At 36.7% G+C, this 18,563-nt stretch overlaps 1 protein-coding gene across 2 annotated transcripts in view; it reads right to left on the bottom strand.

Moving 5' to 3' along the window:
- LOC131051195 (uncharacterized) overlaps positions 1-18,563 on the bottom strand; it is a 162,907-nt gene that overhangs the window by 85,967 nt on the left and 58,377 nt on the right. For both annotated transcript variants that reach the window (XM_057985602.2, XM_057985593.2), the window contains exon 4: positions 1,162-1,276. In XM_057985602.2, coding sequence (XP_057841585.1) covers positions 1,162-1,276 — 115 coding nt within the window. The remainder of the gene's footprint in view (positions 1-1,161; positions 1,277-18,563) is intronic.

Genomic DNA, 18,563 nt, shown 5'->3' with positions numbered 1-18,563 from the left:
GGAGTTGTGCAAGCTTTTCTTGGTAAGGGGATGTGCTCTTTCCTTTGATCTATTACTTACCATGTCAACATCCTCTTGTTCTTTAATATAAGCCAATATTTGATGCTTTGAAAACCCTTGTTTATTTATCCTAGGAAAAACTCTTATTCTCTATAAAGGAATATCACAAAAGTGAGCTTTCACTTGAGAGTACGAGCTCCTATACTTTTTTCCACATTGGCTACAATGCCAAGTATAATCCTCACCACCAAGATGTTGTTCGATCACTGTCATGTCACCAAAGAGGTGACGATGCGTCAAATTTAAATGGATTCTCCTTAATTTGTTTATTTAAATGGTATTTATATATTATATAATTAATTTTTGTGTCTTTAAGTATATAAATAAACCAAAAATATATAAAATATCAATAAGATTTTTTTTTAAACTCAGCAAACAGCACAGCAAATGTGGTGGGTTCTGATTACTTCGGATTAATTGCAAGTTTTTCAAGTGTAATGCTACTACATAATACAAACACAACTAATTTATATCATGAGACTATTTATCTAAGTAGCACGTCAAACACTAAAAATTTTGATAACATCTAATAAATTAAATACAAGAAGTAACAATAAGATGACAATGCATACAAGATACAGGAATAAAATATATCTTTATTCGCATATGAAATTATTATAGAGAAGAAGACTAGAGATGGTTGGCCAAGTATTCCAATTGATCCAACTCTATCATGCTACCTTCCTTGATGTACACAACATATTTAAAGGGCCTAACAGTTGCCAAAAAGAACACAACTGTCAACCCAACTGCGCTTATAACTACCCGAGACTGACAAACAATCAATACATTGTTGGATAACCAATATTATCAAACATAACAATAGACATTGTATACTGACTGCAAATAGCACAACAAACGCAATGGGTTCTAATTACTTGGGATTAACTGCAGGTTTTTCAAGTGTAATGCTACTACATAATACAAACACAACTAAAAATTTAAAAGTTTGATAATAATGACTACTCAAAAAAATTGATTTCTCTTTATTATTTATTTAATCTTGTAAATGGTGTACCTTCTCTAAAACCATTGCAAGAATGCTGCTTTGAAATGTATTTTCACATTGTTATGTATTTGAAGAGTGTAAAATCTACGCACAAATGAGGAGTTCCAAGAGTCAACAGAAGAGAAATTCCATCGAACCCATACTCTGCCAAGTACACACGTGCTAGCCAACCTCCTGCTGAATGACCAATTAAGGAGATTTTCCCACCTTAAAAAATGAAAAATGTAATTAATACCAGTAAAAGTAAATCATAGAAAATGGTGACACACATGACAAACTTTTAACGAAGAGATTTGTTCATGTTTACTCTGTAATCAAAAAACTTAAAACATGTATTTTTCACATATTATGTCCAAAAAAAACCCTACAAGTTGCCAGTAGAGAATCTGTAGAAAACAATTTTGAAGTTTCTAATAACAGGGATACCCTTTTTTAACATATAAAAAAAAAAAAGATTCTAGTAATAAAAAATAACAGATATTCATACTAGTATTGTATATCTACTATCAATCTGCTAACATTCCACACTAGGACTGAAGTTAACAGTTGAAGCATGCAAATGATCACATAGCAGAAGGGGACTCGACTTGTCATTTCCTCACAAAATGTTCTATAATTAAAAGTACCATAAAAAGAGTCCAAAGTATCCCCAACATTTCTCATATTACTAACATTATTGCAGATACCATAAACATTCATTAACCAGCTCCGATCAAAAGTATTTATGAAAGTACTTCAATTAACATTAAATTAACATAAAAGCATTTATAATGGTCCTGAATTCCCATCTCAAAACAAACGGTATGACATAATCATCAGATTATCACACATTGATAGGAGGAGCAATCTTACACCATCAGGAATTCCAATTCTAATAAAATCATTACAGCTAGAAGAACCAGATGAATGATTCAGGGATCATTGTTCTTAAATGAATCTGGATCTATGCCTTGTGATCAATGGTATGCTCCATCTCCTCCAGGCACTTCTGCTGGTCCATGACAATAACTCTAAGGGTAGCCACCTACATTCTGAGATCCTCCAAATCAGAATTTCTCCTTCACTTTTCCTTTCTTAGAGGTCCTGACTTCTGCATCTCCCTCAAACAAGTCACTTGCATTCCGACCATGCTCAAAGGCAAGAGATAAATTTTGTCCACCTTCACTTTTCCTTTCTTAGAGGTCCTGACTTCTGCATCTCCCTCAAACAAGTCACTTGCATTCCGACCATGCTCAAAGGCAAGAGATAAATTTTGTCCACCTCAACAGAAATGAGAAATGCCAGCAATAATGAGGACCGAAGTCTCCTCCAATTTCTTCTTAATATCAATTATGCTCTTTTTCAAACCATCTATAAGCTACCCAAGCTCTCTACTATGTTTTGGGTTAGAAGGGATGAACTAATCAACATCGGTCAGAGTTATTTCAACATGGCATAACTCTGACTGATGTTGATTAGAGCGTCCCTTCTAACCCAGGTAATGACACTTATAATATACAAAACTAATCCTTTTGACTTTACTAATCCACTTAAAATGGTCTACAATCCATGCCAACTTTTACTCCCAAGTGTTGGTGCATATTTACATGTTATTGTTAACCCACCTTGTCAAGATCCTTGATCACCAATTGTGAGTATTCCTTATGAAGCATAGGTTTAACATTATTCTCATGCAGTATTAGAACTAAGGGGGCAACTCCCCAAGGTTGATACTAGCTCTCACAAGCTTGTGAAAGTGTAGAGAGGAGGAACTCCTGGACATCATTATGTTTGTTTGAACTTGGATCTAGAGGACAAAAATTATCTCTTCTTATAACATGAAATTTATACCAAATTTGTGTTTGTAAGGCAAAGCTTAAGGTGCAGATTTAAAACTTGTTAAGTGCACACTTGGCTCACGAATACTAGCAAGTAATTTTCAAGGTCGTGTTACTTGACCTCAAAATCACCAATTTGTAGGACCAATTTTTTGCAAGTTTTTGGCCAATCCTCAATAAGTTAATCCCCAAAACTCATAAGTTAGTGGGATAACTTGCCCATAGTCACATAATGATAGTCATTTTTCACATCTTTTTCTTCTAGCTCCCACTCCTTCAACATGTTGACACAATCAACATCAATTCACAAGTATAAAGGTCTATGCGGTCTCGATGGCCTTAATTTGAGATTTGTGGTGAGGGCACTACCTCTCAACCTGCTCTACATTGCAACAACCTAGACCCCACAAAGGGCCCTACCCCTTGACTCCACTCGAGACCGCCACCCCCAAGCTCCTACTCTAGTTTTAAAAAGCAAAAAAAAAATTGCTTTGAGCCCATGATTTCTACGGATGAACCTTGCAAATATAATATCACAAAGTTGTAATTTGTAATCAAAAAACACTATGACATACATTGAAGTTGTTTATCTATCTATAATTTAAGGAAAAACTACTTATGACTACATGCATGTTTTTATAGATTATTTAACAAATTTATGTGTATTTAATGTTTGAAAAAATGATTTTTTTTTCCAAGTCATGAAGTACTAATCAAAGTTCAGCCCTCCAAGTTTTTTGCCTAATCCAAGTTTATGAACTATGGGTGAAGATCTGAAGAGATCATGATCCATTTTCAAGTCCTAACTCGACCTGTTGTGCAATTGAGAGAAAGATTAGACAAAAACCTAATATTATTGAACTGCTCAACAAGATCTACAATCCATGCCCACTTTGTCTACCAATTGTTAGTCAATATTTGCATACCATTATAAACCCACATTATCAAGATCCTTTCTCTGAATGCCCACGTCTTGTATTAGCCCCATTAGGCATTAAGGTGTTATCCATCTTGGTTTATTTTGAATTGGATCCAATTAGATACAATTGTGTGGTACTTTGGGTGCAGGTTTATTTAAGCCTACCTTTGGTAAGGTAAAGCATGGTTTTCCTTACTATAACATAGAAGGTTAACATGTGGAGTGCAAAACATTACACAATGATATCCAAATATATGATTAATGTTTGACTATGAAAACCTAAAATTTTCGGTGGGTGCAGTCGAAGAATGTGCCAAAACAAAAACTAGTGTTTAAAGCTTTGTACAAGTGTGTGCCTAAACAATGGTGCGTGAAATACAAAATAGAATGTTTTTTATTTTCTCTCCCTAGACTATGGGGGCATATGCTTAGATAATGGTAAAAATGTAAGCAAAGGAAAGACCTTTCTGTCTATTCTAAAAGGAGCACAAAGGAGTTTATAGGAGTACATGCAAGGGGTTAGATGCATGAAATAGTGTGAAGCCACAGACAAGTTTGAAGGCACATTTTAACAAAGTTTTGACACATCTTCAAAAGGAAGCATGTGCTTCTACAAAGAAGGTAATTTTTTTGAAAATTTCAACTCTAGTGTATAGGCATGCGCCTAGACAATGTGCGTACCAATACAAAGTAGGTATGTTTAGATTGTAGTCTAGTGTTCAAGTGTTCCTTGAACTTGAGACGCATGCTTCAAGAAGAAAAGTTTTGAAAATGTGTTGATTTCAATGTTCAAGTGCATGACTACCAACAACCACACACCTATAAAAATAACAAGTGTATGAATAGGAGCATGAGAGTGCTTGAAAATGCATGGGTGCACATCAAGGAACAAATATGCACCTATATAAAAATCACTTTTCAGATGCATGAGGAAATGTAGTTCACGCCTATCAAAGAGATTCAAAACATCAAGGTAGAATTTTAGGGTTTCTCAAAGGGTTAGCTTTGAGCAAAGTCATAAAAATCACCTAAAGCCACTTATCAATTAGTCTATTTTTAGCAAACGTTGTTTCCAAAATGAAATGCATATTCTAGGATTTGCTATTTTTCGCCAAACCTATTTAGCATTTATAGCCCATGCTATATTTAGCACAAGGAACCCATCCTATTTTTAGCATTTTCTATTTATACCTTGGAGTCAGCTAATTTTAATCTCTTGTTATGTGAGAGATGTGAGCAGTACAACATAGTTTGTAAAAAATTCAATCTACAGCTTCATTAGAGGCTGCATGGTTCTAGTTTTAGTACTAGAGGATAAGATTTTGTAAAAAAATTGCATTTCATCTAATCAATTATCCTTAGAGAAGTGGCAATTAGTTTTTTATTTATTACTGTTATCAATGAAGCCTACACCCTTGCTAAAGTTGTGAACTTCAGCTGCCTATTGAAACATGGGAACACTTCAATGTTGTGGGTAACCTAAAACTGAAGTGGACCTCCAGAGTAAGCTGGTTCTTTTCAAAATCTTCACCTAAACTAACAATTTCTTCAAAGAAAAGAGTGAGGAGGAGGACATATAAAACTAAAATCTAACCCTAAGGTGATACACCAAAATGAATACCTGAAAATCTGGGCAAACTGATTAACACACGAAATAACCAGTAATAAAAAGAAACCTTGCACAACTCAAAAAAATCATAACCTCTACATCAGCACTTCATAAGAAGGTTGTAAAAATAATAATCTCAGCAGGAGAAAAGATGTTTTTTCACAACCTGAGGTTACTCTTACAACTGGCCTGGCACAACCTATGACCTGCAAATAATTAGAAAAACTCCTGCATAAAGGTGCTAACAGCAACACAATCACAAGGATAAAAGACATCACTTGAAACTGTATTAGCACTAAGCACACAAAAACAAGAAATCTGAGAAGGCAAAATATGTATTACTGTCAAAAGGTGTCAACAAAGCTTATCAAAACTCTCTGAAACTGGTTACAAACTCCTTCCTTTCTGCAGAGAGAACTCAACAAATTACAAATATGCAAGAAGCAAAAGGTAAGAACCCTTGAAATAATGAAGTCTTGCAGTATATATGCTTTCCAAAAAGCAGATAATGAATAATATAAATCACCTCCTCTTGGGCAAGCAGAAACATAAAGCCCACTTTTGAAGACCTAAAACAGGTTTGAAAGGGAACACACTTGAGCAAAAGTCAAGCCAGCCCATGCCTTGCCATAAAAGCTCCTAAATCCCCCATAAATGACCACAAAATATCATCTGACTGGCCTACAAGCCTTCATAAATGTAAAAAATATCTTGACTTCATCAATAAATGCAAAAAATATCTAATAAAGTGATTTATAACTTATCACTTTAGTAAATACCTTTCTTATTACATTTTTACATTTTAAGCCAAGATATTTTTTGAATAAGAAAGATATTTAATAAAGTGATGATTCATATATCACTTTAGTAAATATTTTTATTATTTAAATCTATTACACTTCAAGCTAATGCATTTAATAAATATAAAAAATAATAAAGTTATTTATTAAAGTGACCATTTAAAACTTCACCTTTAACAAGTAATTTATTATTTTATTTTATATTTTTGGCAAGGTGGCAATGCCACTTGATATATTTTATTAATAATAAATAATTTTTACAATATATTTAAAAACTGGTTCAAACTGAGCTCCCAGAAAAAAGAACTAGCAAGAAAAACTCTAGTCATTGCTCATCAACATGATTATAGAAAAGAAGTAGTGAACAATCCTCTAGCCGAAGCTAGTTACAAAATAGAGATCAACAAAGGAGCATGCAGGCTCTTTTACACATAGGAACATGCAAGCTCGTTTTACAGAATAGGAGCATGCAAGCTTATTTACAAAATAAGTTCCTAGGATATCTTGAATGCCCTGCAACAAAGAACTCCTGCAATCAAAATTGGCATGCCCCTGCACCAAAAAACAACTGCAACCAAAAAATATATATACTACAAAACGCAGAGAATTTACAAGAAACGCAAGGTTCCAAAACATGATTGACACCAACGACATGAGATCTGCGGTCCACCATTATAGACAAATGCCAAAGGAGAAGAGGTGAATGCGGAAATGCTAGAGAGAAATGAAGCCCAAAATTTTTATGTCGTAAATGAAAAGAAAGAGGAGATATATCATACAAAACTGACAAACCAAAAGAAGCGGCGTACAGAGATAATCATGAAAACAACGCTACGTCAAACTTTAAATGACATATGAAGGACGGATTCCCAATATGAAAATAAATATCTCCATATTTCGCACCAGAAGAGAGTACCAAACACACAAACAACATCAATAACAACCAACTCATCATTAATGAATGCCAAGTGATGATCAAGTAAAGCAAAGTACCTCAAATCAAAACCAAATGGAATTATGAAAATAAATACCTCACCAAGGGAAGAGAATATCAACTCGTATAAACAAGCAATCATATAATAAGAAAGATTAAATCCTCAACTTTCTACAGGCTATAATTAATAGGTTTGGGAAGCTCATCAAATCACCCCCCAATCGAGAGGAATCAATAACAGTTTTGTCACAACCCATATTAGCGAGGCAATCAGCCAATGCATTACCTTCACGATAAGCATGCGAGATGATGAGGTGCTCAAACGTATCAAGAAGAGTCCATATTTGTTCAAGAATATACCGGAAATGCCAATTATCAGCTTTTCTTGCCTTGCAAGCATTAATGACAATAGCTGAATCACCTTCAATATGAAGGTATTTAAAATTCAAATCCTTAGCCATAGCAAGACCTTCTAGAAGAGCACAAGCCTCAACCATATTATTTGTGCCAGGAGAAATTGGCATAGCTTTTAATGCTAATAAAGAACCCAAATGATCACGAAAAACTATCCCTATTCTTGAATCACCAGGGTTTCCACGGGAGGATCCATCAAAATTCAATTTACAAAAAGGGGCATTAGGAGGATGCCATTTTATGGAATTTCTGTCTACAGGTGTTTTCCGAATCCTTGGAAAGGCGGGTGATACAAGAATAATGATACTTTTCCAAGAAGAGATCATAAAATTGTCCCAAGAAGAGAACTCTGAATTCATGTTAAAATATTTCTGGACATGAGCATTAACTTGCTCAATAATACTTCTTTCCAAAATCCCAAGAACAACTGATAAATCCGATGAGTCGCATCTAAAAATGTGCTTGTTTCTTTCCCACCAAATGGCCCATATGACTGAAGTATAAACCACAAACAAGCAAATAGAGAAGATGAATACAAAACTGGCCAAGACTGAAACATGTCCCATAAAGATAAAGGTAAAGGGAATGAAAGAGATAACTTTTGCAGGACAAAATACCAACAACTACTCGCAAACTCACAATGAAGACAAAGATGATTGACATCTTCAAGAGCTTTACCACATAAGACACAAGAAAAGGAGGCTGCAATATTAAATTTGACTAAATGATCACTAGTCAAAATTCTATTTTGCAGCGCGAGCCAGGAAAAAACACCAGCTTTAGGTAATACTGAGTTATTCCAACAGAACAAAAAGGCACAATGAGGAGCATTTTGATTGGCCATTTGTTGAACAGCAAAATATCCTTCTTTAACAGAGTAGTTTCCCGATTTAGAAGGGCACCAAATAAGTTGATCTTTGATGTTAGAAAGGAAAGCCACTCGGTCTTGCAAAACAGATTTAAAATTTTGAATTTCCTGCAAGGACAATGGCAGAGTAGAGGGATCCTTCCATGAGACCTTGTGAGAAAACAAATCAACACTATCTACATAATCAACCAATCTAACTCCCCATGATTGAGAAAGAACAACTGAAACAAAAGCAAGAGAATCATGCTGCGAAAGAGGGGGAAAGCCATTCCAGGAGTCTTTCCAAAAAAGAATATTCTCCCCCGAATGGACCTGCCAGGACAGAAAATTAGAGACCGCTTCCCTACATGAGATCATAAAGTTCCCAATAGCAGACCCATGTGGAGGATTAGAAATTGTGAAGATCCTAGCAAGGTTCTGGGAATCCAAATACTTAGCCTACATAATTCGGCACCACAAAGATTGGGGCTTAGTATACATAGACCAAACTAGTTTGCCCCCAAAAACCCTATTTCTTTTAGATAAGTCATGAATCCCAACACCACCAACTTGCTTGGAAAGAGACATCTTGGTCAAAGAAATCAGTGGAATTTTTTTATCTTCTGTCATGTTATTTTTCAAAAAGAAAAGATCGAATAATCTTTTCGATTTGGGAGATGACTGATCTGGGAGCTTGAAGAACTGAGATATAGTAATTGGGAATGGTAGATAGGACTATTTTAATGAGAAGTATCCTACCTGAAAGAGACAACCACCTAGCCTTCCAAGCAGAAATACAAGATTTAAGTCTCTCAATAACCGAATTTCAAATAGAAGACTTAGCAGATCCCATAAAGAAAGGAATCCCCAAATAGGTAGAAGGAAGAGAGTCTACTGGGAAACCTAAGATATTCACAAGTCTATCAGCCACCGAGGAGTATTAAAAATGAAGATCTTGGATTTATGGGGGCTAATCTGTTGGCCAGATCCAACAGTATAAGTATCCAAAATAAATTTAATATGAGTAGCCTCTTGGATAGAAGAAGACCCAAATAAAAGTGTATCATCGGCAAAAAGGTTATGAGTGATTGACATATCAGAGTTAGGAATTAATACCCCTTGCCAAAAGCCCAGATCCCTTTGCTTAATAACCAATCGACTAAAAGCTTCTGCCATAATGATAAATAAGAAAGGAGATAAAGGATCTCCTTGTCTAGCACCCTGGGTTGAAGAAAAGTATCCAGAGGGAGCTCCATTAATGATGACAGAAAATGAAGCAGTAGAAATACAACTCTTGATCCATTTACACCAGCTTTCAAAGAAACCAAATTTTCTCAAAATTTTGAGCAAAAAAGCCCAGCAAACTTTATCATAAGCCTTCATCATATCAAGTTTGACCACAAAAGCTGGGATATTGGACATATTTATGGAATGTAAAGCTTCATGAGCAACAATTGCTCCCTCATGAGTTTCCCGACCCGGAACAAAACCTCCTTGTTGAGGAGAGATGATATGAGGAAGGAGAATTTTAAGTCTTAAATAAATAGCCTTGGTGAAGATTTTGTAAATAGAGTTGCACAAAGAAATGGGTCTAAATTCAGCAAAAGTTTGGGGATTCTTAGATTTCGGGACAAGGAAAATATAAGTGATGTTAAAAAAATTTAGGATATAAAATTTTTAGGATATACCCACCCCTCCTAGACTCTTCCAAAGCCATTAATAAGTCAAAACCAATAAAATCCCAACATTTCTGAAAGAACAAGATAGTAAACCCATCAGAACCTGGAGCTTTGTCAAGGGCCATGGAAAAAACAACAAAATGAAGCTCATCTAAAGAAAAAGGCCTCATAAGAAAGTCATTATCCTCATGGGAAACAAGGGAGGGGATAGAATCTAAAAGCAAATCCACATGATGATCCATGGACGAAGAAGAAAAAGAAGGAGATAACAATTCCTTAAAAAAAGACACCCCCTCCTCTCTAATCTGTTGATCTGAATTAAGGACATAACCAGACTTAGAATCCTTAATACTAAAAATTGTAGAAGCAGCTCTTTTAAGCTTGGCTTCAGCTTGAAAGAAGGCAGTATTCCTGTCACCTTCTTTAAGCCAAACCTCACAAGACTTTTGCTGCCAATAGATTTCAACCCGGGAGCAAAGGATCTCCCAGTAAGCTTGCAATTTCTTTTGAGCATCATTAGTTGAGGAATTAGTGCCATGTCTAATAATCTCCTCATTAACAACCTTCAAATCATTGGCAATTGCCTCTTTTTCATGAAAAATATTCTTAAAGACCAATTTATTCCAAGTCATAATTTGAGATTTCACGAATTTCAGTTTGGAATAAAACTGGAACATCTTAGTCTCTTCGCAAAACGGAGCACTTATCCACCATTGCTTTAATAAAGAAAGAAAATGAGGATGAGTGAACCACATTTTCTCAAACTTAAAAGAAGGTCTAACAGAGGGAACATGATCCAATTTATCAAAATTGAGCAAAATTGGGAAATGGTCAGAATCTGAGAAGAAAAGGAAAAGTTGCTCAAACGTAGGTTTAGGGAAATAAGAAATCTATCAAGGCGAGAGGAAATCTAGCATTTAGATCTCCTATTAGTCCAAGTGAAAGAACCATTAGAAGGGAAAATATCGAATAACGCACTATTTTGTACAAAGGAAGAAAAGTCATTAATAACCTTCTGAGCTGTAGGATTACCCCCTCTTTTTTCATTCGAGGAAAGGAGAGCATTAAAATCACCCCCAAGCACAATAAAAAAATCATCATATCGTAAAAACAATTCAGATAAGGAATCCCATAAGTCAGTTTTATCTAAAGGAGAAGTCGGACCATAAATATTAAACAAAACAAAAGAGACTTCAAACCAGTCAACCTTTAACAACTGCCAATGAGAAGCAAAAGATAACATCTCAACTTTGACTAATTTAGGATTCCATAAAGTTATAAGACCACCAGAAGCACCCAAAGAAGGAACATGAATAGCTTTCCAAAGTGACCATTTGGAAATTATGTTATCAAAAGAATCCTGAGAAAGTTTAGACTCTTGCAATAAGATGATGTCCACTTTTGAAGAATCAAGAAATTTCTTGATCCTTCCCCTTTTGTCACGGGTATTTAAGCCCCTGACATTCCAAGATAAAATCCTCATTTATCACAAGGAGAGCAACATGCCCTCCTTGTTTTGACATGGGAAGAAAATTTCTCTACAATAGTGGATTGAATACTAGCCGCAATCTCCTCCTTTATTTTAGCCAATTTTGGCTTTCGACCCCTCTTCTTAGGAGTTTTAACAATAAGGGGGGAAACAGAAGGAGATTGCTCCAAGGCTAGCTTATGAGAGAAATCAAATCCATACACATTAGAAACAGTTGAAGAAGGACTATCAATAAGATTCACATCCACACCTTCAACTGAACTTGGCTGAGAAGAGGAAACATGACAACCATCATGGACAGACCCCGAAGAGGCAGAAGTAGAAGAAAAAGAAAATTCAGGAAATTCCTTTGCAACAATCTCATCAAATAGATCAGAAGAAACTTGTTTGATATCCTTGAAGTCCTGCAACCTGATCACTGCTGTCTTAAAATTCTTTAGGACTGTTAAAACCATGTTTGAGCTGTCCTCTTTTGTTCATTTGCTATCCTATAGCACGCTGGGCTCAACCCTTGTGGGAGTCCATTTTACCCCACATGCCGAAAATGAACATGATCAGATTTGTAGCTGCACACGAAATATACATATTAGATAAAAATATGCCTATGTATGATGATTTTCTTGATTTCTTCTGATCTGATATTTCTCCTTCTGAGATTCCTCTATGATGCTGACTATATGCACCTAATGCATGTAGGGACTATATATACATGCATGCGTTAGTATACATGTTAGGAATGTAATCAGCCATTGCTTAGAACAAAATGTTCTAACTCATTGTATATTTAACTCTTTTGCAGATACCAGAAGGAAGGCAGATGTAGACAAGGACGAAGCAACAAGACAAAGGCAACATCAAGGGTACTCCAACCGTACAAGTCATTCAGGCAATGACTGGTTCCACTCTCAACATGCTCTCCTTTCTTTTATACTCATGTATACATGCCTATGTATTTCTTTCTTGCACCAGTTGTGTATTGCTAGTCTCACGGCTCTTTGTGTGGGACACATGCTTGAATATCAATAAAAATATTTCCTTTTTTTAGATGAGATGTCTCTCTCTTTTGCTGCCATGAACTAGAAGCATGAAATGTAATCTTTAGTTCATTCTTCCTTAATATAATTTGGAATGCAATATAGCAGAAGTAATATGTATCTTTGTTCCATTTTGTAAAAACAAGCAAAACTTAACCTATTTTTCAGCTAGAAGCAAAAAATAGGTAACAATTACCATGCAAAATCTTTGTAAACAATATATATGACCTTTTGCACTTAAATCAATCAATAGTAATTCTCCCACCTACATATTGTTGGAGTTGTTATTCATGAAATATATATTGCTATTATGATCCTATATTTGTTATTCATTATAGTTGCACGGAAACCTATCTCTTGTTGAATTTTTGTATGCTCAATTTACCACTGGCAATGACACAGTGTTGCCCTCCCAACCATAGACGATAAACTCTATCATCACCCCCGAGCACATCTCTTCTCAAAATATATATCTTCTATATGATTGAGTGTATATCTATATGAATGGAGATTCAATCTCCTTTAAATGCACCGCTTATGCCTTTTCTCCAAGAGTCGGCCCTCTCCTAAGCAACACATCTCAATACAAAGAGATGGTGGACATCCAACTCGGCCTCAATCAATTACTATTAAAGAAGGATGCTAATCGGCATGCATTAAGACCTTAATTATGCTTAACACAAATGAATATAAATCGGACCTATAATTGTCTAAGGCCGATAGGCCAATTAGACAATTATATTAGCTATGTCGGCCATAGAAGGAATCCGACCATAGCTACAACCATCAACACTCCCTCTTAGCTAGGGAGGAATCCTTCTCAATATTTGAGTCACATAGTGACATCCACCATGGCTACTCCCAGAGGGTGGGTCCATCATGGCTACTCCCATGTATGGAAAGGTAAGCAAGCACAGGTGCTTCATCACAGAGTCACTCAACGTGGTGTTGTCAACTCAATATGACGTTCACCATGGCTACTCCCAGAGAGTGAATAAGCACAAATGCCAAGTCATGGAGTCTCTCACATGACATCCACCATACCTACTCACAAAGGGTGGATCCACCATACTGTAATGTCCCCTTCTCATTGATGCTCTTTTAGTGGTCCATTAGCCTATTCCTGAGACCCGTAGGCTAGGTGGAATGAGAAATGAGGGTCTAGCATTGATGAAACGAGGACTTACTATTTTTAGTAAGTTAGGGAATGGCCATTTTGGTGTTACTCCACTACTGAGCTCTCCATGTTCTGCCTCTGGACACGATGATCATGCTTTTCTGAGCATTAGTTCTTGACTTACTATTTTTAGTAAGTGGCAGTGTGGCACAATTCTATTATTGGCAATAGATAGGGTTCTGATTTTGCAGCAGTTTTGGTGGTCGTCTTGACTCAGTTTCATCCTAGCAGTGTTAATAATCAGTACCAGAGCCATATGCGAAATAATTGAATATTAATTCCTTATCCTAAGGTTTAATATTTAATTAATCTAATTATTAACGACTGATTTATTAAAATGGGGATTAATGCCTATTTTTCCTAAGTTCTTGGCGAATTCATGTTTATTAAAGAGATATTGAAATATTAAGAAAGATATTGTATTTTTTATAACTTATCTCTAATATTTGCCAAAGTACGTGGGTCCTTGCTTTAGCGGGGGAGTTGACTTGTGGGGAATGGCGCCACTCTTGGGGTCCACATGTAGTGGAGCGAAATGCAAAGGAAAAACACTGAAATTCAAGGAAATGGCATTTAGGTTTGAGGTGTGTGGAGTTATAAGTATGAGACTTGGGCTCCCATTTTGATATCTTTGAAAATTGTGTCGTTATGCTGCCAGTTTGGCTACTGAAAATCTGAGCTTCGAAGTTGGCTTCCTAGCTGAGTCTCAATTTCGTACTTGCAATATAGTACCTAGCTGTGCCCTTGTGTTCCCATTGCAGATTGGTTAATGAGTTGCAGATTATGGAGTGATTGATGTTGGATTTGATTGTTTCTGGTTGCTGGTCGCGGGAGTGCTGAAAGTGAAATTTGCTCATATCTCTTAACCAGGCGACTCCATCCATCTGGGTACCGACTCATTCTTCCTTCCATGCCATGGCGATACAATGTGTGAGTTTTTAGCTGTTTTGATTGAGCAATGATTTTATTAGACAAAATTGAACTTCCTAGGCTAGGCATGGGTTTTTCTATTTGCATTGGGATGCATGCAAAATAAAAATGGGTTTGTTTGGGATGTGGCTTTGATTGGTTGTCATTGCATTTGATGTACGGTGGGATTGGGATTGATTTGAGTTGATTCGGGCAAAAAATGAGTGAGTTATGAGTGTTTTGATGTTTCCATAGGCTTCTGAAACTGTACTTTCAGCCTGCAGATCAGTGTAACAGAAAATTACAGTCATGTTGTAGAAATCTGCAATTATTCATCTCATCTCATCTCTATATTGTAAGGTTGTTTCAGTAGTACTGATCATCCCCTTCTTTCTGCTTTCGTTTGTAATTACCCACTGCATAAGTGGAAGAGGCTGGCTTGCCGCCTTCTGAGTTTTGTAATTCAGTTTTGTAATTCAGTTTTGTAATCAGTCCTCCCGCTGAATAAGTGGTCGAGTGATAAGTTCAATTCAATGGTCCTCCCGCTGAAATATGCGGTAGAGTGATAGCTTAATGTACTATCCTCCCGCTGAAATACACAGTAGAGTGATTGAACTTCAGTTTATTGTAATTTCCCTTGGTCGGTTTACCACCAAGAGCTTTGATTTCTATCCTGCTGGATAAGCAGAAGGGGCTGGCTTGCCGCCCATGCATTGTAATTTTCAGTTTGATTATGATTGCTAACGATCCCCGGAACACCGTATGCTCTCACCCTCCCAGTCTGGGCTCTCGGTGAACAAAAGGTGGAAGGGTTCCCTTTCAATTGTTTGGTTTATTCCTCTAACCTTAACGGGTTATTTGTTGTGGATGAATTGTTATTGGTCTAAAAACAAAAAAAAAATTACTGGGATATTACACATACCTACTCGTAGAGGGTGGAACAAGGGCTGCAACCTCAAACTTCTCTCACAGAGAAGAATGCACAACAAGGGTTGTGTTGACGTGTATTTTATATACAATCATACACAGAATAAAATACCAATAGGCATCTTATCCTCTCTTGAGAAAATAGTCTCTAACTGCTGAAGATTCGCATAAAGGATCAGTTAGGTAGACTCCAAGGTTCTTTTAGTAGGGTCTCTACGTGTGGACAAGCTTCCAGCGGTATGATGTGATTTGCTGTTTCCTCCAAGGGGCCTTACTTATTCCGAAAGTTCAAGATTTGCTAAACTAAGAAACTTTTCAAAAACAACAAAAGAGTAGGGTTTGAAAGAGGTCTGATCTAGTCTAACCCTATGAATAACTTAGTATGGACAAGACTTGGCGAGATTCAACCAACTTCAATTTTGCCATAAGATAACAACTCAATTGAAATTAGTGCGATCTTCTAAGGTAATAAAATGATATTCAATGCATCAAAGATCATGGACACTACCACGAAGGTACATATCCAAGATACAATAATGATTGAAGATTAAGGGGTTCAAGGTATTCTCCAGTCGACCATGCAAGGCGTTCCTACAATCAGCAAGAAGCTAGTGGTTTGGATTACGAATCCTACCAAAAATCAAGTCTCACACTATGTCCTTCAAATTAATAAGCTACTTTGATTGAGCATGATTCAAGTAAATCAAACAACCATGAAGATAACTTAAGAAAGTTGCAACGAAACACCATAACTTTAATATTTCATTGATTTCCAAATCATCATATACAACAATTTGCTTGAATTTCTCTCTTCAAAACTCAATCTTGCTACAAAATAAAATTGCTTCTAACTCTAATCTTTCTTCTCTATTACATCAACTATTGACTATTACACTATTAACTATTACCAAATGAAATGAAAAATGGGGGTATAAATAGCATCCCCAATTACAATGAACGGTCCAGATTGAAAGTAGATCAACAGTCAAGATCATGACACCTAAAACCCTAATTAGGGTTTGTTACAAATGGCCTCCTTTTTACTGAACAATATTAAATACATAGCCAAATATTAAATTTGGCACAAAAACCTAGGAGACATAAACCAATGACAAATAAGGTGCCATGTCATCTATAACAACCTTTCATCTAGAATCTTATTCCCTTTCCAATGTTCCTTTTTGGCATATGCAATGAATCTTGTCACGATTCCTTCGATTTCTGCAATTGAAATCTCGGGAAGATTCTTCATACTCTCTTCCAAGTGGATGACCTGATCGAATGCATCTAGAAGAGCTGCGTCCCATGAAGCTTCAAGTTCCTTTGTTCTTTCAATCAGGAGCATGGTAGCAAACATTTGATCATATTGCTCATCTGTAACATTTGCGTCCTTGCAAAAGATGACCTTGATTCTATCCTCTAGCTCCTGCATATCCACATCTGTCTCGACCTCGATCCTTCTGCCAAGAATGGTACGAAGTACCTCAAATACTCTGTCCTGGATCGGATTGATCACCTCTTCAACTCGGCCACATCTAACACTGATGTCTTCAAAGAAAACACTCTTCATATGGAGTAAGGTTGACCAATGAAACAAACTGTGAGATTCTCCCTCCAAGATCTTCTCCTGCACTAAAATCTTCCTTGAAGTATGTCTTATTACCTTCAAGACAGGAATGATGACGTCCTTGGTATGGGCAAATGCAGCTACTGTTATCATCAAATTGTGGATTATCTCAAGAACTTGGATAGCTTGATGAATAATCTTCATCATCCTTGTTACAAACTCTATGGCCACTGTATGAGATCTATCCATCCAATTACTTGTACGTTGGACCATGTTCCTGAATCTCTCTGCTTCACTGATTGATTGAAGTGGAAGTGCTTGCACTGGTGATCTAGCTGGATCCTGACGTCCCAAAGGTTCATTGATGTGACTGAAATACGTCCTCCATGCACCGACCTCTCTCTCAAGCTTTCTATTCTTCTCCATTTCTTCTCTAAGCTTGTCTTTCAATGCCTCAAATGAGTCGGTAGCATCATCTAAAGTCTTCTCTACTGTGGATGGTCCTAACTCAAAAGTCTGTATATCATATTCCTCTGCTAGGATCTCACCTTCATATTTGCCTACTGCCGGTGTAGCTATCTGCAGTTTTCTGGATCCAGTTTCATCTCGAATCATCTTGGACATCTTGGTAGCCTTCTTCTTCTCTGTTACTTCGTGTGAGCGTCCAACAAGGCTCTCTAAATCAATTGCATTGTCCTCTACTACGATCACCTTAGTTAATCTTTCCTTCAACCAATCTGGGATAATCGATCTTGTTTCTTGAACTTGAATCTCTTTATGCACTATTTCTTCTTGTCTGGGAGGAGATGTCATTTCATTGTCTTCTTTATCTTCATCTAACTCATAGTCCTGGAGAGATCCATCTGGTGACCCTTGCTGTGCCTGTCCTCCTTCCTGCCTGTCGTTCTGTACCATAGACTCCATGGATTCTTCCACTTGAATTGTTCTCTTCTCAGGTCTGGAAGAAGTACCGGATGATTGATCTCTGTTAGCCCCTTGTTTCCTCTTGGAAGATTCTCCCTTTCCAGGTCTCTCTTTCCTCTTCGAACCTCTTGGATGGAGATTGCCCTCACTGGCACATCGAAGATTTCCTTCACCTGAATTTCTAGGATTAGGATTGCCTTTACTCACACTAGCTCCACCTTCGGCTAGTTTCTCTTCCAAAGTGAAAGTCATAGCTATGCCTTGTTCTCTCAACCTCTGATGTTGTATGTCAACCCATCTGCGAGTACAAGACAAGACTGGTGCCATCAAAGTATCTAAATCCACGACCTCGGGCTCATTCCAATCTAACCTTATTGTTTTGCTTTCTCGATCATAGGAAGACTGGATATGTCTGCCACTGTCTAGAGCTTGGTCGGCCACTCTGTAA

Source organism: Cryptomeria japonica, chromosome 2 (assembly GCF_030272615.1).
Source record: "Cryptomeria japonica chromosome 2, Sugi_1.0, whole genome shotgun sequence".
Taxonomy (NCBI): domain Eukaryota; kingdom Viridiplantae; phylum Streptophyta; class Pinopsida; order Cupressales; family Cupressaceae; genus Cryptomeria; species Cryptomeria japonica.
The sequence above is the reverse complement of the archived record's forward strand: the minus strand, read 5'-3'. Positions and strand labels throughout refer to the sequence as shown.